This window comes from Ictalurus punctatus, chromosome 7, assembly GCF_001660625.3.
Source record: "Ictalurus punctatus breed USDA103 chromosome 7, Coco_2.0, whole genome shotgun sequence".
Lineage (NCBI taxonomy): Eukaryota > Metazoa > Chordata > Actinopteri > Siluriformes > Ictaluridae > Ictalurus > Ictalurus punctatus.
The window spans coordinates 30,278,402-30,304,099 of record NC_030422.2 but is presented as its reverse complement, the minus strand read 5'-3'; the positions used below and the strand labels follow the sequence as shown (position 1 = coordinate 30,304,099).

Below are 25,698 nucleotides of genomic sequence, written 5' to 3'. Positions count from 1 at the left end.
ATTATTATTATTATTATTAACAACAACTGAAATAAGTAGTTAAGCTATGCTACCCAGCCTGCCTGACAACCCTTGTAATTACCCTTGTCAGTAGACGGAGCTAATAAAACAATCTAATTAGTAAATACGTAAGATGAACACCAGCTTGACCAGGAAATTGGCTGATCCACCATCTAAAACCATCTGAACACCAGCTTTGCCAGGCTGGGAGACCAGCTTGAACAACTTGGCAAGGCTGGGAGAGCAACTTAAACCAGCTACATCCAGCTTAAACCAGCAAAGACCCGCCAACCAACATAGGCTAGTTTTAGCTGTAATTTTTTTTTCAGTAGGGACACCTGGCAACTCTATTCTTACTTTATCGGAAACGAAAGTGAAACACCTGTTAACATCTGAAAGAGACACACCTGTGTTCCACACGGCTTTTACAGCCTGAACCAAGAAGTGTGAGCTGCTCTAAGTGACTGTGTGAGTTTGTGTTATAGTAAAATGGCAGAAGTGAATATTTCAGTAGCTCAGGATCAGTTCGGCTGTCCAATCTGTCTGGATCTACTCAAGGATCCAGTGACTATTCTCTGTGGACACACTTTCTGTATGGTGTGTATTAATGGCTGCTGGGATCAGGAGGATCAGAAGGGAGTCTATAGCTGTCCTCAGTGTAGACAAACCTTCACTCCAAGACCTGTTGTGAGTAAAAACAGCATGCTGGCTGAAGTAATGGAGACACTGAAGAATACAGGACTCCAAGCTACATGTCCTGCTCACTGTTCAGCTGGACCTGAAGATGTGGAGTGTGATTCCTGCACTGGGAGAAAATCCAAAGCCATCAAGTCCTGTCTGGTGTGTCTGGCCTCTTTCTGTGAAACTCACCTCCAGCCTCACTATGAATCTCCTGCCTTTAAGAAGCACAAGCTGGTGGAAGCCTCCAGACGACTCCAGGAGCAGATCTGCTCTCAGCATGACAAACTGCTGGAGGTTTACTGTCGCACTGATCAGCAGTGTATCTGCATGTTGTGTACCATGGATGAACATAAAGGACATGATACAGTATCAGCTGCAGCAGGACGAGTTGAGAAACAGGTAACAATATCTTATAACAATAGCTTTAAAATCTGTAAAGCTTGAGTAAATTTGCATTTGTCTGAGGCCAGTGAAATGCCATTGTTCTGTTTATAGAGTTTATAGAATTTCTCTCATTTAATACCTGTAACACACAGAGGGTGAATTATGTGCTGTGGTACTGTTTAGAAGCAGTTGTTGGAGGTGCAGGGAACAACCAGGCAGAGAATTCAGGAGAGAGAGAAGCAGCTTCAGGAACTGACAAAGGCTGTGAAGACTCACAAGGTGAGTTTGGAACTGAAACAGCTGTTTCAGGATCAGACTCTTCTCTTACCATATAGTCATTGAATGGAGTTCTAGTAAAAGAACTGATTAAACACCCCCCCATCCCTGTTCTGTAATTGCTACAGTACATATCACATGCTAAATGTCATATAAAGCTCTCATTATCGTTAAGTTCACTTGTGTATCATACAACATGCTGCAACATATTTAACATAAAGTACTATATATATAAAGTCCTTTCTCACTACCATCAAGGAAAGGACTCAAACTAGTTGATCTCTCTTTCTCTCACTCTGTCACTGTGTGTGTGTGTGTGTGTGTGTGTGTGTGTGTGTGTGTGTGTGTGTGTGTGTGTGTGTGTGTGTGTGTGTGTGTGTGTGTGTGTGTGTGTGTGTGTGTGTGTGTGTGTGTGTGTGTCTAATAGCATTCTGCACAAACAGCAGTGCATGAAACTGAGAAGTTATTTACTGCTCTGATCAAATCCATTGAGAGAAGATGTTCTGAGCTGACAGCACTGATCAGAGCTCAGGAGAAAGCTGCAGTGAGTCGAGCTGAAGAAGTCATGAAGCAACTGGAGCAGGAGATTGCAGAGCTGAAGAGGACAGACACTGAGATGGAGGAGCTTTCACACACAGAGGATCCCATTTATTTCCTCCAGGTAACAGCACTGAATGTATATTCACAATATAGTAGCTCCTAATTTAACACTTTTTTACAATTCCTCATTTTAATAAGTTTGGTGTGTAGTACAGTTTTGTCTACGATCAAAGCTCATCCTGTGCCACACAACAGCTATGTAATGTAACTGCTATGTATATCCATTCATAGTTTTTGTTTCCTTTTCTCTATGTAGAGTTTTCAGTCTGTCTCGATCACTCCTAAATCTGCAGTTGTACCCACCATAAGTCCTCATCTCACTTTTGAGGATGTAGTAAAGTCTGTGTCTAATCTGAGAGAGAAAGTAGAAGAATGCAGTAAAGAGGAGTTTGGGAAAATATTAGCTGGAGGTAAGCACCAGCTCTGAATATTATATTATCTACAAATACATTTCACACAATCAGTTTGGTAGGCATTTGTACAAGAAAATGTACACCAATATTCACCACCAAGTTATTGGAATGGCCAAGTCAAAGGCCCTTTCAGGTGCTGTGGTGGAATCTTGAGAGAGCTGTTCCTAAATAAATGCCCTCAAACATCTATGAGCTGAAGCAATGATGTAAAGAAGAGTGGGCCAGCATTTCTCTAAAACACTGTGAGAGATTGATAAACTCCTACAGAAAACATTTACTTCAAGTTATTTATTTTTTTTTGCTAAAGGTAGTTGTACATGTAACTGAATTATAGGGTGTACTTAGTTTTCTCACCTGGTTTCTGAATGTTGGTTCACTTTTTTTCCCTTTTTTTTTTAATGACTACATATTGAAATCGGTTGTGTGTGTTTTTTTTTTGTTGTCACCTGATGTCATTTTTTTTTATTTATAGAAGTTGGTGAGGACCACAGAATTGTTATGTAGACCCTGATAAATAAAAACATAGAATTGAAGGATGATGTACTTTTTCCCCTGACTGTATTGATTATAAATAGAAAAGCCCTGTTCATTTTTTAATTTAACTGCTTTAGCAAGTTAGTGTTATTTTAAAGCGACACCTTGGCCAACAATGAACATTTTCCACCGGAATCAAATCTAATCAATCAGCCCATGAATATTTGGCCTACAATTTGCTTCATTATATCTACACTTAAGTGACAAGCATAATGTAGCTAAGACATACTGTATGCTTATAGCTAACAGTTCATCATGCAAATGGCATAAGTATATTGTTAGGCATTAACCTCAAAAGACATATTTTGGCTTTTTGACACAGATACAAAGGAATAGATTTTTTTCACAATTCTTGTGCAGGTCTAAAAACATTTGGAAGAGTATGGAATTTAATGGCACTCATTTCTAAACCTGGACATTCAGAAACCAAAGCGATGTGTTTAGACTTCTAAATGGATCTGCTTTTGGCTCAGTTTTCCATGTTCATAAATAACAGCGTGTCCTACAGTGTCGGCACATATATGTTTAAGATACGGAACAACTCCGAGTGATTTGATGCTTTAGACATCATAACATTGATGTAGTCTGTGTCATACCAAGCTGGTAACTATAATCTTTTCATTACTAGATGTATCTTGTAGCTCCTGCACAAAACACAAGAAGCAAACTTTAATCCCTTAAGGCCTCATTGATTTGAATAAAGTTCCTGTAACTGTGTTTCCATAGTGAGCTATGTCTGGATGTTTCCTGTTCCTGAACCCCGAAGCAGAGAAGATTTTCTCAAATGTAAGTCGCACACACACACCATGCTAACAGTTTCTATCTCCTGAGTTCAGTGTCAGTGTAACGTTCCGGGATCTAATGGAGTTGAGTATGGATGCAAATGCAGATAAAGATGTGTAAGAGGGCAGGCAGACAAATCCAAATAGTGATACAGAGACGTGGTCAAAACAGGCAAAGGGTCAGGCAATTGGCAAACGGGCATAAAACGAGGAAAACGAGAAACAAAGTCAATCACAGGAAACATGAAATGTTAACTGAGAAACGAGAGCTAGGTCATGAGCTAAACTCAATACTGTGCGAATTGCACAGAGACATGAGGGGTTTAAATGAATAACGTAATCATGGGTAAACACGGACAGCTGAAACCAATATTGACACACCTTCGGAAAACAACCAGTGACTAAACGGGTGTGGAGACAGAACATAATCAAAACAAACGCACATGTCTACAGTAAACAAAGTCACAGTAATAAACAACTTGCGCACCTGGCTCGTGCACGCGCATGCAGTCCGGCTTTACGAGCACGTTGCAAACTGTAGCACTGTCTCAAGGGGAAATCATGACGGACAATATTTTTAATTATACAAATGCATGCTTCATATATATATATATATATATATATATATATATATATATATATATATATATATATATATATATATCTTGAGGTGGTTAAGCTACTTAACACTAAGTTATCAACACAAAAACTGATAGACTAGTTGTTTCTGTAATGTTTAAGTCTGGAATTTCCTTTTTTAAAATGCAAATGTTTTTTCTTTCCATCAGATTCCTGTCAATTGAGACTGAATCCTAACACAGCTAATAAGCTCCTCTGTCTGTCTGAGGAGAACACGTTGGTGACCTGCAGTTCAACACAACAGTCCTATCCTGATCATGCTGAGAGGTTTGAATATTATCTCCAGGTGTTGTGTACAGAGAGTGTATGTGGACGCTGTTACTGGGAGGTTGAGTGGAGTGGGAATAAAGGGGTTTCTTTAGCAGTCTCATATAAAGACATCAGCAGGAAGGGAAACGGTATTGAGTATAAGTTTGGATTCAATGATCAATCCTGGAGATTGTTTTGCTCTCCAAATAAATTCATATTCTGTCACAATATCAGACAAATTAATGTCCCAGTAATACCCAGCTCCTCTAGAATAGGAGTGTATGTGGATCACAGGGCAGGGATTCTGTCCTTCTATGGCGTCTCTGACACGATGAAGCTCCTCCACAGAGTTCGCACCACATTCACTCAGCCTCTTTACCCCGGGTTTGTGGTTCGCTTGGGATCAAAGGTTAAACTATGTCATTTAAAATAGGTCTTTGTGATGCTAGTGGATTTTTGCATGTGTCTGTTTCTGCATGCAGTTTGATGGGGTTACAGTAAACAACAGTGTACTGCAATAGCAAAAGAAATATACAATTGTGAATAAATAATAAAAAAAAATCTGATTTGAGACAAGAACTGACATCTAATAAACTAACGTCTTCATAAATTTACACACAGTTTTATAGTGAAAACAAATAACATTTTTACAGATAAAAATGTAAAAAAAAAAAAAAAAAGTAAAACCTTCTCATCAGGCAATTCTGCTCCATTGTAGCATAGTAAGTAAAGTAGAAATGAGTCTTTTTTAAAAAAACAAAACTGTGTTTAAAAACATGAAAGGGTCTCACATTACATTATATTACCTGTGGCAACATAGTAGTTGTAGCTAATAAATTGATCATTTATTGTAATTATGATGATTGTATGGATCGTGATCAGTCTGTAAACCTAAATATACAAACCGCATAATGGTACAATGTTGGTTTAAGGTAGCATGGATTTTTACTATTTCTAATAACTGGATTATCAAATAGATTTCATTAGTTAAAATAATACAAGTTAAAATAAGAAGTTAAAATAAATTTACTCCTCACTGCTCCTCCTACGTACTTACTCCTACTATATTATTATTAATCAATCTTGTTATATTACTTAAATTTGTGATAGTGTGGTGCTTTATTACAGCCAGACAACTGTGTTCAGTGGAGTCATGAGGAAACAAGCTGTACACAGCAAATATAAAGTCTTTGTGTTGCTCCTAATAACATTACATCTATTTTACTCTCACACATCAGTATACTTTCTATGTATAAATCATATTTTGAAACATTGTGTAATGCAATATTGTGTCTTTTAACGTTAGTGTGTTGTTTGACCTTCAACATTCCACACTATGTTCATTATGTTTAGCATCATTAAGTCTATCAATGGTAAACTAACATAACTCACAGTACAGGATGTACCAGACACATAATCCTATAAAGTATGTCTGTTTTGAGTTGCAGATTTTGTTGTATAATGCAATGGCATTTTAAGCTGCTGTTGAACTGTGAGCAATAAACTTGACCATGAACACAAACTCAATGCCTTATCCCTGACTCATATATGTACTGAGGATTTGGTCTTGAATGTATTTCTTTTTGGTTGTAATGACTGCAGAGAGTCTTTCCTGGGGCATGTTTTATCAATAAATGTTATTTAAAATGCAGAAATCCTATGGAATAATATTCCGGTTTGAGAACTAGATTATTTCATTTGTTATTATATGTATGTTAGTGTCCAGCAGAGGACAGCGCATTATACTACAACACCACCTCTCTGATCATGTTAAAGCCTCCTACACTGTATGAGCGTGGGCTGTTGGGAATAAAATGTAGTGAATTAACGGGTGAAATGGTTTATGTAGAAATTGTGACTGTAAAACGCACATTCAATGCAAATAGTAGACTAATGTCATTGTATAAATATAAAAATGCTGAAGCTTAGGGCAAACATCATCATTACCTGGCTGTCACCAGTGAAGTCAGGGAGACTTTGATGCTGCTCCTCAGGTCGAAGAGGGACGGGCAGGGGCTTGGGTACACACTTAATTGAGAATTGATGCCATGGGACAAATGTAAATTAAAACCTAAAACATAAAATAAAAACAAAGTCTTGCACAAAGCGCACTTGTCTAGTCATAGGCCAAAAGGGCAGGTGCTTGAGCACCACCTTAGGACTATCTGTGCACATGCTTGTTCTTTGACCTTTACAGCTTGAATCTGCTCATTAGGTTCATCAGGTCTAGTAATCTAATATAAATCAATATACAAAATGTACCAGGATTGCAGATTGTGTTATATAATGCAATGGCATTAAAGTTGCTGCTGAAATGTACTTTACTATAACTAATAAACTTTAGTATAATTGCAGAATTGATGTCTTATCATTGACTTATTTAAAAAAAAAAAAAAAAAACAACCTTGACATTCTTTCTTTTTTTCATTGTTATGACTAATTTGACATCCATAAGACATATAATCAGAACCCTCAAATTATTAAACCTAAGACTTTAGTGGTTACATGAGCATTTTTCACCAACTTCTGCTTTGAAAATGATTCTGAAGTGCACTTGCAACAGCCAGTATTTTCACCTTTACACTTCTGACTGTGAGGTCTGTAGCTCTGTGGAAGGAGTAGGACATAGTCTTCATCACTTCAGAATGGACGCTCAACCTCTGTACCCCTGACAAGGGACAGAATGTGTTTGCTTTTTTGTTTTTTAGTTCTGCAACATAAAACATTGAGGCCTGCTGTCCATGAGTACTGAGTAAGAACAATCAGTCAGACAAGTCCCTCCCAAATTTTCTTTGAAAAATACAAGTCACACTCTAATCAGTCATGGAGGCCAAAGCAGGAGAGTACGAGTGATGTTTATTTGTTTATTTATTTATTTGAAGTATTTTTCTACTGTCACACACTGTCATGATATTATCTCACTGCACTGCTGCCACATGATTGGCTGATTGGATAACTGTATGAATGAACAAGTGTTCCTAATAAAGTGGACAGTGAGTGTATTTTTAAAGTAATTTTAATAAACACTATGTATGGGATTGTCGTCATTTCAAGTAATGTATTGTACGGTTTGCATGTAAAATATTAAAATCGTATCATTATACTTTGCTATCTGAAGAACGTTATCTGTATCTGTTATTAACCGCTCTCGCTTTCCTTCACCCTTTACCACTACTCTTTCGGTTGCCAGATCTGTGATTGTCCCAAGGCTTTGAGAAGCTGGGTCCAGGTTGATTTAATTTTTTTGTCTGGGGTTTGAAAGCCAGACTGGTTGGTAAGTTGGAGGTTTTTTTTGTGTCTGCACTAAATGTGCAAGAAAATAACATAGTAGGCCACATTATCTATAAAAACATGCTTGTGTCACTGAAGTGTTTTCCAAAGTCGTTTCTCATCCCTTGATAAAAGCATTGATTAAGAAAACTGTGTGTATGTTGGGTTACTTTATAAATATTGTTGTCTAATACAGGATTTTAAAGAGAAAAATATTTGAAATAGGGTTGAATTAGTCGACTATTTGTTTAGTTTAAAATGGACAATGAGTCGGTTCTCTCACACAGACCGGGCAACTCTACTCTTATTTTATTGGAAACGAAAGTCAAACTAATCTGTATCTGTTCAGTCCGAGGGCGGATCTGTTTCATATCGTTTCCCCTTTTCTTCAGACACACCTGTTCTCCACACGGCTTTTACAGACTGAAACAGGAAGTGTGAGCTGCTGTAAGTGACTGTGTGAGTTTATTTTTCAGTAAAATGGCAGAAGCTAATATTTTAGGACTTCAGGATCAGTTCAGCTGTCCACTCTGTCTGGATCTAATCAAGGATCCAGTGACTATTGTCTGTGGACACACTTTCTGTATGGTGTGTATTAATGGCTGCTGGGATCAGGAGGATCAGAAGGGAGTCTATAGCTGTCCTCAGTGTAGACAAACCTTCACTCCAAGACCTGTTGTGAGTAAAAACACTGTTCTGGCTGAAGTAGTGGAGACACTGAAGAAGACGGGACTCCAAGCTACACGTCCTGCTCACTGTTCAGCTGGACCTGAAGATGTGGAGTGTGATTCCTGCACTGGGAGAAAATCCAAAGCCATCAAGTCCTGTCTGGTGTGTCTGGCCTCTTTCTGTGAAACTCACCTCCAGCCTCACTATGAATCTCCTGCCTTTAAGAAGCACAAGCTGGTGGAAGCCTCCAGACGACTCCAGGAGCAGATCTGCTCTCAGCATGACGAACTGCTGGAGGTTTACTGTCACACTGAGCAGCAGTGTATCTGCATGTTGTGTACCATGGATGAACATAAAGGACATGATACAGTATCAGCTGCAGCAGGACGAGCTGACAAACAGGTAACAATATCTTATAACAATAGCTTTAAAATCTGTAAAGCTTGAGTAAATTTGCATTTGTCTGAGGCCAGTGAAATGCCGTTGTTCTGTTTATAGAGTTTATAGAATTTCTCTCATTTAATACCTGTAACACACAGAGGGTGAATTATGTGCTGTGGTACTGTTTAGAAGCAGTTGTTGGAGGTGCAGGGAACAACCAGGCAGAGAATTCAGGAGAGAGAGAAGCAGCTTCAGGAACTGACAAAGGCTGTGAAGACTCACAAGGTGAGTTTGGAACTGAAACAGCTGTTTCAGGATCAGTCGGACTCTTCTCTTACCATATAGTCATTGAATGGAGTTCTAGTAAAAGAACTGATTAAACACCCCCCCATCCCTGTTCTGTAATTGCTACAGTACATATCACATGCTAAATGTCATATAAAGCTCTCATTATCGTTAAGTTCACTTGTGTATCATACAACATGCTGCAACATATTTAACATAAAGTACTATATATATAAAGTCCTTTCTCACTACCATCAAGGAAAGGACTCAAACTAGTTGATCTCTCTTTCTCTCACTCTGTCACTGTCTGTGTGTGTGTGTGTGTGTGTGTGTGTGTGTGTGTGTGTGTGTGTGTGTGTGTGTGTGTGTGTGTGTGTGTGTGTGTGTGTGTGTGTGTGTGTGTGTGTGTGTGTGTCTAATAGCATTCTGCACAAACAGCAGTGCATGAAACTGAGAAGTTATTTACTGCTCTGATCAAATCCATTGAGAGAAGATGTTCTGAACTGACAGCACTGATCAGAGCTCAGGAGAAAGCTGCAGTGAGTCGAGCTGAAGAAGTCATGAAGCAACTGGAGCAGGAGATTGCAGAGCTGAAGAGGAGAGACTCTGAGATGGAGGAGCTTTCACACACAGAGGATCCCATCCATTTCCTCCAGGTAACAGCACTGAATGTATATTCACAATATAGTAGCTCCTAATTTAACACTTTTTTACAATTCCTCATTTTAATAAGTTCGGTGTGTAGTACAGTTTTGTCTACGATCAAAGCTCATCCTGTGCCACACAACAGCTATGTAATGTAACTGCTATGTATATCCATTCATAGTTTTTGTTTCCTTTTCTCTATGTAGAGTTTTCAGTCTGTCTCGATCACTCCTAAATCTGCAGTTGTACCCACCATAAGTCCTCATCTCACTTTTGAGGATGTAGTAGAGTCTGTGTCTAATCTGAGAGAGAAAGTAGAAGAATGCAGTAAAGAGGAGTTTGGGAAAATATTAGCTGGAGGTAAGCACCAGCTCTGAATATTATATTATCTACAAATACATTTCACACAATCAGTTTGGTAGGCATTTGTACAAGAAAATGTACACCAATATTCACCACCAAGTTATTGGAATGGCCAAGTCAAAGGCCCTTTCAGGTGCTGTGGTGGAATCTTGAGAGAGCTGTTCCTAAATAAATGCCCTCAAACATCTATGAGCTGAAGCAATGATGTAAAGAAGAGTGGGCCAGCATTTCTCTAAAACACTGTGAGAGATTGATAAACTCCTACAGAAAACATTTACTTCAAGTTATTTATTTTTTTTTGCTAAAGGTAGTTGTACATGTAACTGAATTATAGGGTGTACTTAGTTTTCTCACCTGGTTTCTGAATGTTGGTTCACTTTTTTTCCCTTTTTTTTTAATGACTACATATTGAAATCGGTTGTGTGTTGTTTTTTTTTTGTTGTCACCTGATGTCATTTTTTTTTATTTATAGAAGTTGGTGAGGACCACAGAATTGTTATGTAGACCCTGATAAATAAAAACATAGAATTGAAGGATGATGTACTTTTTCCCCTGACTGTATTGATTATAAATAGAAAAGCCCTGTTCATTTTTTAATTTAACTGCTTTAGCAAGTTAGTGTTATTTTAAAGCGACACCTTGGCCAACAATGAACATTTTCCACCGGAATCAAATCTAATCAATCAGCCCATGAATATTTGGCCTACAATTTGCTTCATTATATCTACACTTAAGTGACAAGCATAATGTAGCTAAGACATACTGTATGCTTATAGCTAACAGTTCATCATGCAAATGGCATAAGTATATTGTTAGGCATTAACCTCAAAAGACATATTTTGGCTTTTTGACACAGATACAAAAGAATAGATTTTTTTCACAATTCTTGTGCAGGTCTAAAACATTTGGAAGAGTATGGAATTTAATGGCACTCATTTCTAAACCTGGACATTCAGAAACCAAAGCGATGTGTTTAGACTTCTAAATGGATCTGCTTTTGGCTCAGTTTTCCATGTTCATAAATAACAGCGTGTCCTACAGTGTCGGCACATATATGTTTAAGATACGGAACAACTCCGAGTGATTTGATGCTTTAGACATCATAACATTGATGTAGTCTGTGTCATACCAAGCTGGTAACTATAATCTTTTCATTACTAGATGTATCTTGTAGCTCCTGCACAAAACACAAGAAGCAAACTTTAATCCCTTAAGGCCTCATTGATTTGAATAAAGTTCCTGTAACTGTGTTTCCATAGTGAGCTATGTCTGGATGTTTCCTGTTCCTGAACCCCGAAGCAGAGAAGATTTTCTCAAATGTAAGTCGCACACACACACCATGCTAACAGTTTCTATCTCCTGAGTTCAGTGTCAGTGTAACGTTCCGGGATCTAATGGAGTTGAGTATGGATGCAAATGCAGATAAAGATGTGTAAGAGGGCAGGCAGACAAATCCAAATAGTGATACAGAGACGTGGTCAAAACAGGCAAAGGGTCAGGCAATTGGCAAACGGGCATAAAACGAGGAAAACGAGAAACAAAGTCAATCACAGGAAACATGAAATGTTAACTGAGAAACGAGAGCTAGGTCATGAGCTAAACTCAATACTGTGCGAATTGCACAGAGACATGAGGGGTTTAAATGAATAACGTAATCATGGGTAAACACGGACAGCTGAAACCAATATTGACACACCTTCGGACAACAACCAGTGACTAAACGGGTGCGGAGACAGAACATAATCAAAACAAACGCACATGTCTACAGTAAACAAAGTCACAGTAATAAACAACTTGCGCACCTGGCTCGTGCACGCGCATGCAGTCCGGCTTTACGAGCACGTTGCAAACTGTAGCACTGTCTCAAGGGGAAATCATGACGGACAATATTTTTAATTATACAAATGCATGCTTCATATATATATATATATATATATATATATATATATATATATATATATATATATATATATATATATATATATATATATATATATATATATATATATATATATCTTGAGGTGGTTAAGCTACTTTAGCACTAAGTTATCAACACAAAAACTGAGACTGATTGTTTCTGTAATGTTTAAGTCTGGAATTTCCTTTTTTAAAATGCAAATGGTTTTTCTTTCCATCAGATTCCTGTCAATTGAGACTGAATCCTAACACAGCTAATAAGCTCCTCTGTCTGTCTGAGGAGAACACGTTGGTGACCTGCAGTTCAACACAAGAGTCCTATCCTGATCATGCTGAGAGGTTTGAATATTATCTCCAGGTGTTGTGTACAGAGAGTGTATGTGGACGCTGTTACTGGGAGGTTGAGTGGAGTGTGGGTTCTATAGCAGAGTCATATGAAGACATCAGCAGGAAGGGAAACCGTTTTGAGTGGAGTGGGAATGATGGCGTTCCTATAGCAGAGTCATATAAAGGCATCAGAATAAAGGGATACAGTTTTGAGTGGAGTGGGAATGATGGGGTTTCTATAGCAGTGTCATATAAAGACATCAGCAGGAAGGGTAATGGGTGTGTGTTTGGATTCAATGATCAATCCTGGAGATTGCTTTGCTCTCCAAATAAATTCATATTCTGTCACAATAACCGAGAAATTAGTGTCCCAGTAATACCCAGCTCCTCTAGAATAGGAGTGTATGTGGATCACAGGGCAGGGATTCTGTCCTTCTACGGCGTCTCCGACACGATGAAGCTCCTCCACAGCGTTCGCACCACGTTCACTCAGCCTCTTTACCCCGGGTTTATGGTTTGTAAAGGATCAAGGGTTAAACTATGTCATTTAAAATAGATCATTTTCAGAGCTTTGTGATACCAGTGGATTTTTGTGTGTGTCTGTTTCTGCATGCAGTTTGATGGGGGTTACCTCAAAACAACAGTGTACTGCAATAGCAAAAGAAATATACAATGAGACTATGTGAATAAATAAAACAAATCTGATTTGAGACAAGAACTGACATCTAATAAAGTAATGTCTTTATAATTTTTTAGAAAATACAGTTTTATAGTGAAAACACGGCATTGCTACAGATAAAAATAAATAAAAAGTAAAACCTTCTCATTGGGCAACACTGCTCCATTGTAGAATAGTAAGAACAGTAGAAATTAGCCTTTAAAAAAAAATACAATAATAAAAACTGTTTAAAAACATGAAAGAGTCTCACATTACATTATATTACCTGTGGCAACATAGTAGTCGTAGCTAATAAATTGATCATTTATTGTAATTATGATGATTGTATGGATCGTGATCAGTCTGTAAACCTAAATATACAAACCGCATAATGGTACAATGTTGGTTTAAGGTAGCATGGATTTTTACTATTTCTAATAACTGGATTATCAAATAGATTTCATTAGTTAAAATAATACAAGTTAAAATAAGGAGTTAAAATAAATTTACTCCTCACTGCTCCTCCTACGTACTTACTCCTACTATATTATTATTAATCAATCTTGTTATATTACTTAAATTTGTGATAGTGTGGTGCTTTATTACAGCCAGACAACTGTGTTCAGTGGAGTCATGAGGAAACAAGCTGTACACAGCAAATATAAAGTCTTTGTGTTGTGTTGCTCCTAATAATATTACATCTATTTTACTCTCACACATCAGTATACTTTCTATGTATAAATCATATTTTGAAACATTGTGTAATGCAATATTTTTGTGTCTTTTAACGTTAGTGTGTTGTTTGACCTTCAACACTCCACACTATGTTCATTATGTTTAGCATCATTAAGTCTATCAATGGTAAATTAACATAACTCACAGTACAGGATGTACCAGACACATAATCCTATAAAGTATGTCTGTTTTGAGTTGCAGATTTTGTTGTATAATGCAATGGCATTTTAAGCTGCTGTTGAACTGTGAGCAATAAACTTGACCATGAACACAAACTCGATGCCTTATCCCTGACTCATATATGTACTGAGGATTTGGTCTTGAATGTATTTCTTTTTGGTTGTAATGACTGCAGAGAGTCTTTCCTGGGGCATGTTTTATCAATAAATGTTATTTAAAATGCAGAAATCCTACATAATAATATTCCGGTTTGAGAACTAGATTATTTCATTTGTTATTATATGTATGTTAGTGTCCAGCAGAGGACAGCACATTATACTACAACACCACCTCTCTGATCATGTTAAAGCCTCCTACACTGTATGAGCGTGGGCTGTTGGGAATAAAATGTAGTGAATTAACGGGTGAAATGGTTTATGTAGAAATTGTGACTGTAAAACGCACATTCAATGCAAATAGTAGACTAATGTCATTGTATAAATATAAAAATGCTGAAGCTTAGGGCAAACATCATCATTACCTGGCTGTCACCAGTGAAGTCAGGGAGACTTTGATGCTGCTCCTCAGGTCGAAGAGGGACGGGCAGGGGCTTGGGTACACACTTAATTGAGAATTGATGCCATGGGACAAATGTAAATTAAAACCTAAAACATAAAATAAAAACAAAGTCTTGCACAAAGGGCACTTGTCTAGTCATAGGCCAAAAGGGCAGGTGCTTGAGCACCACCTTAGGACTATCTGTGCACATGCTTGTTCTTTGACCTTTACAGCTTGAATCTGCTCATTAGGTTCATCAGGTCTAGTAATCTAATATAAATCAATATACAAAATGTACCAGGATTGCAGATTGTGTTATTTAATGCAATGGCATTAAAGTTGCTGCTGAAATGTACTTTACTATAACTAATAAACTTTAGTATAATTGCAGAATTGATGTCTTATCATTGACTTATTTAAAAAAAAAAAAAAAAAAACAACCTTGACATTCTTTCTTTTTTTCATTGTTATGACTAATTTGACATCCATAAGACATCTAATCAGAACCCTCAAATTATTAAACCTAAGACTTTTGTGGTTACATTAGCATTTTTCACCAGCTTCTGCTTTGAAAATGATTCTGAAGTGCACTTGCAACAGCCAGTATTTTCACCTTTACACTTCTGACTGTGAGGTCTGTAGCTCTGTGGAAGGAGTAGGACATAGTCTTCATCACTTCAGAATGGACGCTCAACCTCTGTACCCCTGACAAGGGACAGAATGTGTTTGCTTTTTTGTTTTTTAGTTCTGCAACATAAAACATTGAGGCCTGCTGTCCATGAGTACTGAGTAAGAACAATCAGTCAGACAAGTCCCTCCCAAATTTTCTTTGAAAAATACAAGTCACACTCTAATCAGTCATGGAGGCCAAAGCAGGAGAGTACGAGTGATGTTTATTTGTTTATTTATTTATTTGAAGTATTTTTCTACTGTCACACACTGTCATGATATTATGCACTGCACTGCTGCCACATGATTGGCTGATTGGATAACTGTATGAATGAACAAGTGTTCCTAATAAAGTGGACAGTGAGTGTATTTTTAAAGTAATTTTAATAAACACTATGTATGAGATTGTCGTCATTTCAAGTAATGTATTGTACGGTTTGCATGTAAAATATTAAAATCTGAAGAACGTTATCTGTATCTGTTATTAACCGCTCTCGCTTTCCTTCACCCTTTACCACTACTCTTTCGGTTGCCAGATCTGTGATTTTCCCAAGGCTTTGAGAAGCTGGAGCCAGGTTGATTTAATTTTTTTGTCTGGGTTTTGAAAGCCAGACTGGTTGGTAAGTTGGAGGTTTTTTTTGTGTCTGTACTAAATGTGCAAGAAAATAACATAGTAGGCCACATTATCTATAAAAACGTGTTTGTGTCACTGAAGTGTTTTCCAAAGTCGTTTCTCATCCCTTGATAAAAGCATTGATTAAGAAAACTGTGTGTATGTTGGGTTACTTTATAAATATTGTTGTCTAATACAGGATTTTAAAGAGAAAAATATTTGAAATAGGGTTGAATTAGTCGACTATTTGTTTAGTTTAAAATGGACAATGAGTCGGTTCTCTCACACAGACCGGGCAACTCTACTCTTATTTTATTGGAAACGAAAGTCAAACTAATCTGTATCTGTTCAGTCCGAGGGCGGATCTGTTTCATATCGTTTCCCCTTTTCTTCAGACACACCTGTTCTCCACACGGCTTTTACAGACTGAAACAGGAAGTGTGAGCTGCTGTAAGTGACTGTGTGAGTTTATTTTTCAGTAAAATGGCAGAAGCTAATATTTTAGGACTTCAGGATCAGTTCAGCTGTCCACTCTGTCTGGATCTAATCAAGGATCCAGTGACTATTGTCTGTGGACACACTTTCTGTATGGTGTGTATTAATGGCTGCTGGGATCAGGAGGATCAGAAGGGAGTCTATAGCTGTCCTCAGTGTAGACAAACCTTCACTCCAAGACCTGTTGTGAGTAAAAACAGCATGCTGGCTGAAGTAGTGGAGACACTGAAGAAGACGGGACTCCAAGCTACACGTCCTGCTCACTGTTCAGCTGGACCTGAAGATGTGGAGTGTGATTCCTGCACTGGGAGAAAATCCAAAGCCATCAAGTCCTGTCTGGTGTGTCTGGCCTCTTTCTGTGAAACTCACCTCCAGCCTCACTATGAATCTCCTGCCTTTAAGAAGCACAAGCTGGTGGAAGCCTCCAGACGACTCCAGGAGCAGATCTGCTCTCAGCATGACGAACTGCTGGAGGTTTACTGTCACACTGAGCAGCAGTGTATCTGCATGTTGTGTACCATGGATGAACATAAAGGACATGATACAGTATCAGCTGCAGCAGGACGAGTTGAGAAACAGGTAACAATATCTTATAACAATAGCTTTAAAATCTGTAAAGCTTGAGTAAATTTGCATTTGTCTGAGGCCAGTGAAATGCCATTGTTCTGTTTATAGAGTTTATAGAATTTCTCTCATTTAATACCTGTAACACACAGAGGGTGAATTATGTGCTGTGGTACTGTTTAGAAGCAGTTGTTGGAGGTGCAGGGAACAACCAGGCAGAGAATTCAGGAGAGAGAGAAGCAGCTTCAGGAACTGACAAAGGCTGTGAAGACTCACAAGGTGAGTTTGGAACTGAAACAGCTGTTTCAGGATCAGACTCTTCTCTTACCATATAGTCATTGAATGGAGTTCTAGTAAAAGAACTGATTAAACACCCCCCCATCCCTGTTCTGTAATTGCTACAGTACATATCACATGCTAAATGTCATATAAAGCTCTCATTATCGTTAAGTTCACTTGTGTATCATACAACATGCTGCACCATATTTAACATAAAGTACTATATATATAAAGTCCTTTCTCACTACCATCAAGGAAAGGACTCAAACTAGTTGATCTCTCTTTCTCTCACTCTGTCACTGTGTGTGTGTGTGTGTGTGTGTGTGTGTGTGTGTGTGTGTGTGTGTGTGTGTGTGTGTGTGTGTGTGTGTGTGTGTGTGTGTGTGTGTGTGTGTGTGTGTGTGTGTGTGTCTAATAGCATTCTGCACAAACAGCAGTGCATGAAACTGAGAAGTTATTTACTGCTCTGATCAAATCCATTGAGAGAAGATGTTCTGAACTGACAGCACTGATCAGAGCTCAGGAGAAAGCTGCAGTGAGTCGAGCTGAAGAAGTCATGAAGCAACTGGAGCAGGAGATTGCAGAGCTGAAGAGGAGAGACTCTGAGATGGAGGAGCTTTCACACACAGAGGATCCCATTTATTTCCTCCAGGTAACAGCACTGAATGTATATTCACAATATAGTAGCTCCTAATTTAACACTTTTTTACAATTCCTCATTTTAATAAGTTTGGTGTGTAGTACAGTTTTGTCTACGATCAAAGCTCATCCTGTGCCACACAACAGCTATGTAATGTAACTGCTATGTATATCCATTCATAGTTTTTGTTTCCTTTTCTCTATGTAGAGTTTTCAGTCTGTCTCGATCACTCCTAAATCTGCAGTTGTACCCACCATAAGTCCTCATCTCACTTTTGAGGATGTAGTAAAGTCTGTGTCTAATCTGAGAGAGAAAGTAGAAGAATGCAGTAAAGAGGAGTTTGGGAAAATATTAGCTGGAGGTAAGCACCAGCTCTGAATATTATATTATCTACAAATACATTTCACACAATCAGTTTGGTAGGCATTTGTACAAGAAAATGTACACCAATATTCACCACCAAGTTATTGGAATGGCCAAGTCAAAGGCCCTTTCAGGTGCTGTGGTGGAATCTTGAGAGAGCTGTTCCTAAATAAATGCCCTCAAACATCTATGAGCTGAAGCAATGATGTAAAGAAGAGTGGGCCAGCATTTCTCTAAAACACTGTGAGAGATTGATAAACTCCTACAGAAAACATTTACTTCAAGTTATTTATTTTTTTTTGCTAAAGGTAGTTGTACATGTAACTGAATTATAGGGTGTACTTAGTTTTCTCACCTGGTTTCTGAATGTTGGTTCACTTTTTTTCCCTTTTTTTTTAATGACTACATATTGAAATCGGTTGTGTGTTGTTTTTTTTTGTTGTCACCTGATGTCATTTTTTTTTATTTATAGAAGTTGGTGAGGACCACAGAATTGTTATGTAGACCCTGATAAATAAAAACATAGAATTGAAGGATGATGTACTTTTTCCCCTGACTGTATTGATTATAAATAGAAAAGCCCTATTCATTTTTTAATTTAACTGCTTTAGCAGGTTAGTGTTATTTTAAAGCGACACCTTGGCCAACAATGAACATTTTCCACCGGAATCAAATCTAATCAATCAGCCCATGAATATTTGGCCTACAATTTGCTTCATTATATCTACACTTAAGTGACAAGCATAATGTAGCTAAGACATACTGTATGCTTATAGCTAACAGTTCATCATGCAAATGGCATAAGTATATTGTTAGGCATTAACCTCAAAAGACATATTTTGGCTTTTTGACACAGATACAAAAGAATAGATTTTTTTCACAATTCTTGTGCAGGTCTAAAACATTTGGAAGAGTATGGAATTTAATGGCACTCATTTCTAAACCTGGACATTCAGAAACCAAAGCGATGTGTTTAGACTTCTAAATGGATCTGCTTTTGGCTCAGTTTTCCATGTTCATAAATAACAGCGTGTCCTACAGTGTCAGCACATATATGTTTAAGATACGGAACAACTCCGAGTGATTTGATGCTTTAGACATCATAACATTGATGTAGTCTGTGTCATACCAAGCTGGTAACTATAATCTTTTCATTACTAGATGTATCTTGTAGCTCCTGCACAAAACACAAGAAGCAAACTTTAATCCCTTAAGGCCTCATTGATTTGAATAAAGTTCCTGTAACTGTGTTTCCATAGTGAGCTATGTCTGGATGTTTCCTGTTCCTGAACCCCGAAGCAGAGAAGATTTTCTCAAATGTAAGTCGCACACACACACCATGCTAACAGTTTCTATCTCCTGAGTTCAGTGTCAGTGTAACGTTCCGGGATCTAATGGAGTTGAGTATGGATGCAAATGCAGATAAAGATGTGTAAGAGGGCAGGCAGACAAATCCAAATAGTGATACAGAGACGTGGTCAAAACAGGCAAAGGGTCAGGCAATTGGCAAACGGGCATAAAACGAGGAAAACGAGAAACAAAGTCAATCACAGGAAACATGAAATGTTAACTGAGAAACGAGAGCTAGGTCATGAGCTAAACTCAATACTGTGCGAATTGCACAGAGACATGAGGGGTTTAAATGAATAACGTAATCATGGGTAAACACGGACAGCTGAAACCAATATTGACACACCTTCGGACAACAACCAGTGACTAAACGGGTGCGGAGACAGAACATAATCAAAACAAACGCACATGTCTACAGTAAACAAAGTCACAGTAATAAACAACTTGCGCACCTGGCTCGTGCACGCGCATGCAGTCCGGCTTTACGAGCACGTTGCAAACTGTAGCACTGTCTCAAGGGGAAATCATGACGGACAATATTTTTAATTATACAAATGCATGCTTCATATATATATATATATATATATATATATATATATATATATATATATATATATATATATATATATATATATATATATATATATATCTTGAGGTGGTTAAGCTACTTTAGCACTAAGTTATCAACACAAAAACTGAGACTGATTGTTTTTGTAATGTTTAAGTCTGGAATTTCCTTTTTTAAAATGCAAATGGTTTTTCTTTCCATCAGATTCCTGTCAATTGAGACTGAATCCTAACACAGCTAATAAGCTCCTCTGTCTGTCTGAGGAGAACACGTTGGTGACCTGCAGTTCAACACAAGAGTCCTATCCTGATCATGCTGAGAGGTTTGAATATTATCTCCAGGTGTTGTGTACAGAGAGTGTATGTGGACGCTGTTACTGGGAGGTTGAGTGGAGTGTGGGTTCTATAGCAGAGTCATATGAAGACATCAGCAGGAAGGGAAACCGTTTTGAGTGGAGTGGGAATGATGGCGTTCCTATAGCAGAGTCATATAAAGGCATCAGAATAAAGGGATACAGTTTTGAGTGGAGTGGGAATGATGGGGTTTCTATAGCAGTGTCATATAAAGACATCAGCAGGAAGGGTAATGGGTGTGTGTTTGGATTCAATGATCAATCCTGGAGATTGCTTTGCTCTCCAAATAAATTCATATTCTGTCACAATAACCGAGAAATTAGTGTCCCAGTAATACCCAGCTCCTCTAGAATAGGAGTGTATGTGGATCACAGGGCAGGGATTCTGTCCTTCTACGGCGTCTCCGACACGATGAAGCTCCTCCACAGCGTTCGCACCACGTTCACTCAGCCTCTTTACCCCGGGTTTATGGTTTGTAAAGGATCAAGGGTTAAACTATGTCATTTAAAATAGATCATTTTCAGAGCTTTGTGATACCAGTGGATTTTTGTGTGTGTCTGTTTCTGCATGCAGTTTGATGGGGGTTACCTCAAAACAACAGTGTACTGCAATAGCAAAAGAAATATACAATGAGACTATGTGAATAAATAAAACAAATCTGATTTGAGACAAGAACTGACATCTAATAAAGTAATGTCTTTATAATTTTTTAGAAAATACAGTTTTATAGTGAAAACACGGCATTGCTACAGATAAAAATAAATAAAAAGTAAAACCTTCTCATTGGGCAACACTGCTCCATTGTAGAATAGTAAGAACAGTAGAAATTAGCCTTTAAAAAAAAATACAATAATAAAAACTGTTTAAAAACATGAAAGAGTCTCACATTACATTATATTACCTGTGGCAACATAGTAGTCGTAGCTAATAAATTGATCATTTATTGTAATTATGATGATTGTATGGATCGTGATCAGTCTGTAAACCTAAATATACAAACCGCATAATGGTACAATGTTGGTTTAAGGTAGCATGGATTTTTACTATTTCTAATAACTGGATTATCAAATAGATTTCATTAGTTAAAATAATACAAGTTAAAATAAGAAGTTAAAATAAGTTTACTCTTCACTGCTCCTCCTACGTACTTACTCCTACTATATTATTATTAATCAATCTTGTTATATTACTTAAATTTGTGATAGTGTGGTGCTTTATTACAGCCAGACAACTGTGTTCAGTGGAGTCCTGAGGAAACAAGCTGTACACAGCAAATATAAAGTCTTTGTGTTGTGTTGCTCCTAAAAATATTACATCTATTTTACTCTCACACATCAGTATACTTTCTATGTATAAATCATATTTTGAAACATTGTGTAATGCAATATTTTTGTGTCTTTTAACGTTAGTGTGTTGTTTGACCTTCAACACTCCACACTATGTTCATTATGTTTAGCATCATTAAGTCTATCAATGGTAAATTAACATAACTCACAGTACAGGATGTACCAGACACATAATCCTATAAAGTATGTCTGTTTTGAGTTGCAGATTTTGTTGTATAATGCAATGGCATTTTAAGCTGCTGTTGAACTGTGAGCAATAAACTTGACCATGAACACAAACTCTATGCCTTATCCCTGACTCATATATGTACTGAGGATTTGGTCTTGAATGTATTTCTTTTTGGTTGTAATGACTGCAGAGAGTCTCCCCTGGGGCATGTTTTATCAATAAATGTTATTTAAAATGCAGAAATCCTACATAATAATATTTCGGTTTGAGAACTAGATTATTTGATTTGTTATTATATGTATGTTAGTGTCCAGCAGAGGACAGCACATTATACTACAACACCACCTCTCTGATCATGTTAAAGCCTCCTACACTGTATGAGCGTGGGCTGTTGGGAATAAAATGTAGTGAATTAACGGGTGAAATGGTTTATGTAGAAATTGTGACTGTAAAACGCACATTCAATACAAATAGCAGACTAATGTCATTGTATAAATATGATTGTTTTGAGTCAGTGGATAGATGGATACATAATTCAAACAGGGAGAGAAAGGCACTGGATAATAAACACAAGAAACAGTGTACTGAGCTATTATTATTATTATTATTATTATTATTATTATTATTATTATTATTATTATTATATGCATACAGTCTGAAGCCTTTCAACCAACGGGATCACAATCAGGTGTGAGTGAGCGCCCTGTTTTATTTAAAGAACAGGGATCTATCAAAGTCTGATCTTTTTTTTCTGGTAATGTATTATGGCATGAGTAAAAGAGACTTCTGAAAACCTAAGAAAAATAGTTGTTGTTGCTCACCAGGCTAGAAAATGTTACATCCAGGTCCCCAGCCCAAAGCAGCACTTCAGCTTGTATTTTATTACACAATTGAGGGATTAGTGAGCTAATCAAGACCAGTGTCAGTATATTCCACATCTGTGTGGTAAGACAGTAGTGCTAACACTGTTCAAACGGCATTATCTACATTGCAAAACAAGACTCACAGTAATGATTCTCAGTGTTATTCCTGTATTTTTATTGTTATTACTGTTACACTTGTTAAAGAATCAGGAACTCCTAGCACTCTTGCTATATTTATTGATGAGACAGGTTTTGATTATTTACAAAAAAAAAAAAAAAAAAATTCCAAATCAAGCATTTTTTCAGCTGGATAAAGTACTGTGCTGCAATATATCCTACAGGAACTCCTGATGTGAGTTTAATGTGACAGAAACACCTATGATGCAACTTATGGAGAGATTTGGCTGCCGTGTCTTCTGCATGTTGTAGTCACAATTCCTAGATCCCAATCTTGTTAAAATCGAATGACTAATACCCAGGTGTTCTGTACTTTTACTTTACCTGTATTCTTTGACAGGGGGGCAGGAGCTCAGGCGAGGGGGGAAAAGGCACCCCTCTCATTATTATGCTGGAATTGGTAAATCAGCTGAATCATTGTTGTGCATCAGTGACAGAAATTAACTTTTACATTAAGGGGTGATATTTACCCCCTTAAATTTATTTCCGGGGCATTTTTTTTAAAAATTTTTTTTAAAACCTTTATAGGGTAAGGCTATCAAGTTTTTTTTCTAACCTTATTAAATGTATGTGTCACCTTCCATGTCAAACTCTTAAATTTAATCAATGAGTCTGTTTAGAATAATAAGACACTATAGGGCTGTTATCAATCAAATGAAATCAATATCAACAAAATCCATCTTTGCACGGCAGAGGTACGGCACAGGATCTGCATCTGAAGTGGCGGTTAGATGTATTTACACAGACTGTTTAATGCAGCTCAGAGGTGGCATGGATGCATCTACACTGCGATTCCAATTGCATAAATAATATTATGAGATGAATGCTTTAAATATACAATTTTGAATATAGAAATACAAAATGGTGGAAAAATGAAACGATACTTTTATATATGATTTTTTAAAAAATATAACTGTTCTGCTTTGTTTGGAACTATTTACATTGGTGAAATAAAACAAAAACAGTTCAAATTGACAATATTGTGTCCAAAAATTGTCACTTAATATTAACTTATTTATTGATGTCACGGATCGTGACGGAGCGAAGATAGGACGGATGCAAGTGCAGTATGAACAGTTGTTTATTTTAAAAGAGAGACAGGCAGACAAATCCAAAACAGGCGAAGGTCAGGCGATCGGCAAACAGGCATACACAGGGTTAAACATGAATCAAGGTCGTAGTCACGGAAAACAGGGTCGATAAACAAAACGAGAAACATGAACTATGACGAGGAACTGGGAGCGGATAATCCAGCGTGGACTATGACTATGACTATGACTATGACTATGACTATGACTACTATACGAACTAATCTAACTCTACGATAATCTTCCGCGTTGTGTGCTGGGAGGCGCGCGGTGTATATATGCGGACGTGATCAGCGTCTAAACTGCTAGCAGCTGAGGGCAATACAGACACGTGAAATCCCAGCCAATGACAGAACAGGGAGGAGACATGACAGAAACATAAACAAAAACACACGTGTCCAGATGTCACTACTGTCAACAATGAAATAGCAGGTGCTCGCGCATTCGCGCTTAGAGCACGCTGCTTCAAGGGGAAATCATGACAGAAACCCCCCCTGCCCCCCAAAGGCACTCCTCCCGGAGTGCCATGAGTCATCCCTTTTCATTGGCAGCCCCGGCCCCCTGGGCTGAATGTCCCAGGCAGAGCCATGAAACCGCACGGTGTTCTTGGCGGAGCAGGGAAGCGGAGCGACGTCCCTGACAGAACAGGGAGGCAGAGTAACGACCACAGCCGGGCAGACAGGCTGAGCGAAGTCCTCGTCGGAGCACGATGGTGCTCGCGCATCTGCGCTTAGAGCACGCTGCTTGAAGAGGAAATCATGACAATTGAACTGTTCACATTTGCAGTCGTACTGATATTAAGGAAAACAGAACTCTTGCTCGTGTGATAGGCTGCTGCTTAGCTATATAATATTATATATATATATATATATATATATATATATATATATATATATATATATATATATATATATATATATATATATATATATAAACAACTAATACAGGGCAGTTTACATCTTGTATGTTGGGGGCATTTAAAAAAATTTATTTTTATGTCATTTCCAACTCTACATGACGCTATTTTTCACCAGTGCCAGACTAGAGCTTGCTTGTTGTTAGGCTTAAAGGAGGGCTGTATTGTTGTTTTGATGTTTTAATAGTGGTTTAATTTCACAGCAGTGACAAGCAATGCTGAAGCTTAGGGCAAACACCATCATTACCTGGCTGTCACCAGTGAAGTCAGGGAGACTTTGATGCTGCTCCTCAGGTCGATGAGGGACGGGCAGGGGCTCGGGTACACACTTAACTGAGAATTGATGCCATGGGACAAATGTAAATTAAAACCTAAAACATAAAATAAAAACAAAGTCTTGCACAAAGGGCACTTGTCTAGTCATAGGCCAAAAGGGCAGGTGCTTGAGCACCACCTTAGGACTATCTGTGCACATGCTTGTTCTTTGACCTTTACAGCTTGAATCTGATCATCAGGTTCATCAGGTCTAGTAATCTAATATAAATCAATATACAAAATGTACCAGGATTGCAGATTGTGTTATTTAATGCAATGGCATTAAAGTTGCTGCTGAAATGTACTTTACTATAACCAATAAACTTTAGTATAATTGCAGAATTGATGTCTTATCATTGACTTTTTTTTTTTTTTTAAAACTTGAAATTCTTTATTTTTTTCATT

General features: G+C 37.7%; 3 protein-coding genes across 3 annotated transcripts; all 3 read left to right on the top strand.

The window, feature by feature from the left end:
* Positions 1-126: 126 nt before the first annotated feature.
* Positions 127-6,109, top strand: LOC108261734 (tripartite motif-containing protein 16). Its single transcript, XM_053681637.1, has 6 exons — positions 127-1,080; positions 1,249-1,344; positions 1,769-2,002; positions 2,198-2,351; positions 3,615-3,674; positions 4,459-6,109. The coding sequence occupies exons 1-6, from the start codon at positions 490-492 to the stop codon at positions 4,989-4,991; spliced, it is 1,668 nt and encodes a 555-aa protein (XP_053537612.1). The 5' UTR covers positions 127-489; the 3' UTR covers positions 4,992-6,109.
* Positions 6,110-8,075: 1,966 nt separating this feature from the next.
* On the top strand, positions 8,076-14,088 carry LOC128633052 (tripartite motif-containing protein 16-like). Its single transcript, XM_053681635.1, has 6 exons — positions 8,076-8,899; positions 9,068-9,163; positions 9,586-9,819; positions 10,015-10,168; positions 11,431-11,490; positions 12,310-14,088. Exons 1-6 carry the CDS (start codon positions 8,309-8,311, stop codon positions 12,969-12,971), a joined length of 1,797 nt encoding a protein of 598 aa, XP_053537610.1. The 5' UTR covers positions 8,076-8,308; the 3' UTR covers positions 12,972-14,088.
* Positions 14,089-16,049: 1,961 nt separating this feature from the next.
* Positions 16,050-22,038, top strand: LOC128633051 (tripartite motif-containing protein 16-like). The gene is made up of 6 exons (XM_053681634.1): positions 16,050-16,881; positions 17,050-17,145; positions 17,564-17,797; positions 17,993-18,146; positions 19,408-19,467; positions 20,271-22,038. The coding sequence occupies exons 1-6, from the start codon at positions 16,291-16,293 to the stop codon at positions 20,930-20,932; spliced, it is 1,797 nt and encodes a 598-aa protein (XP_053537609.1). The 5' UTR covers positions 16,050-16,290; the 3' UTR covers positions 20,933-22,038.
* The last annotated feature ends 3,660 nt before the right edge of the window (positions 22,039-25,698 follow it).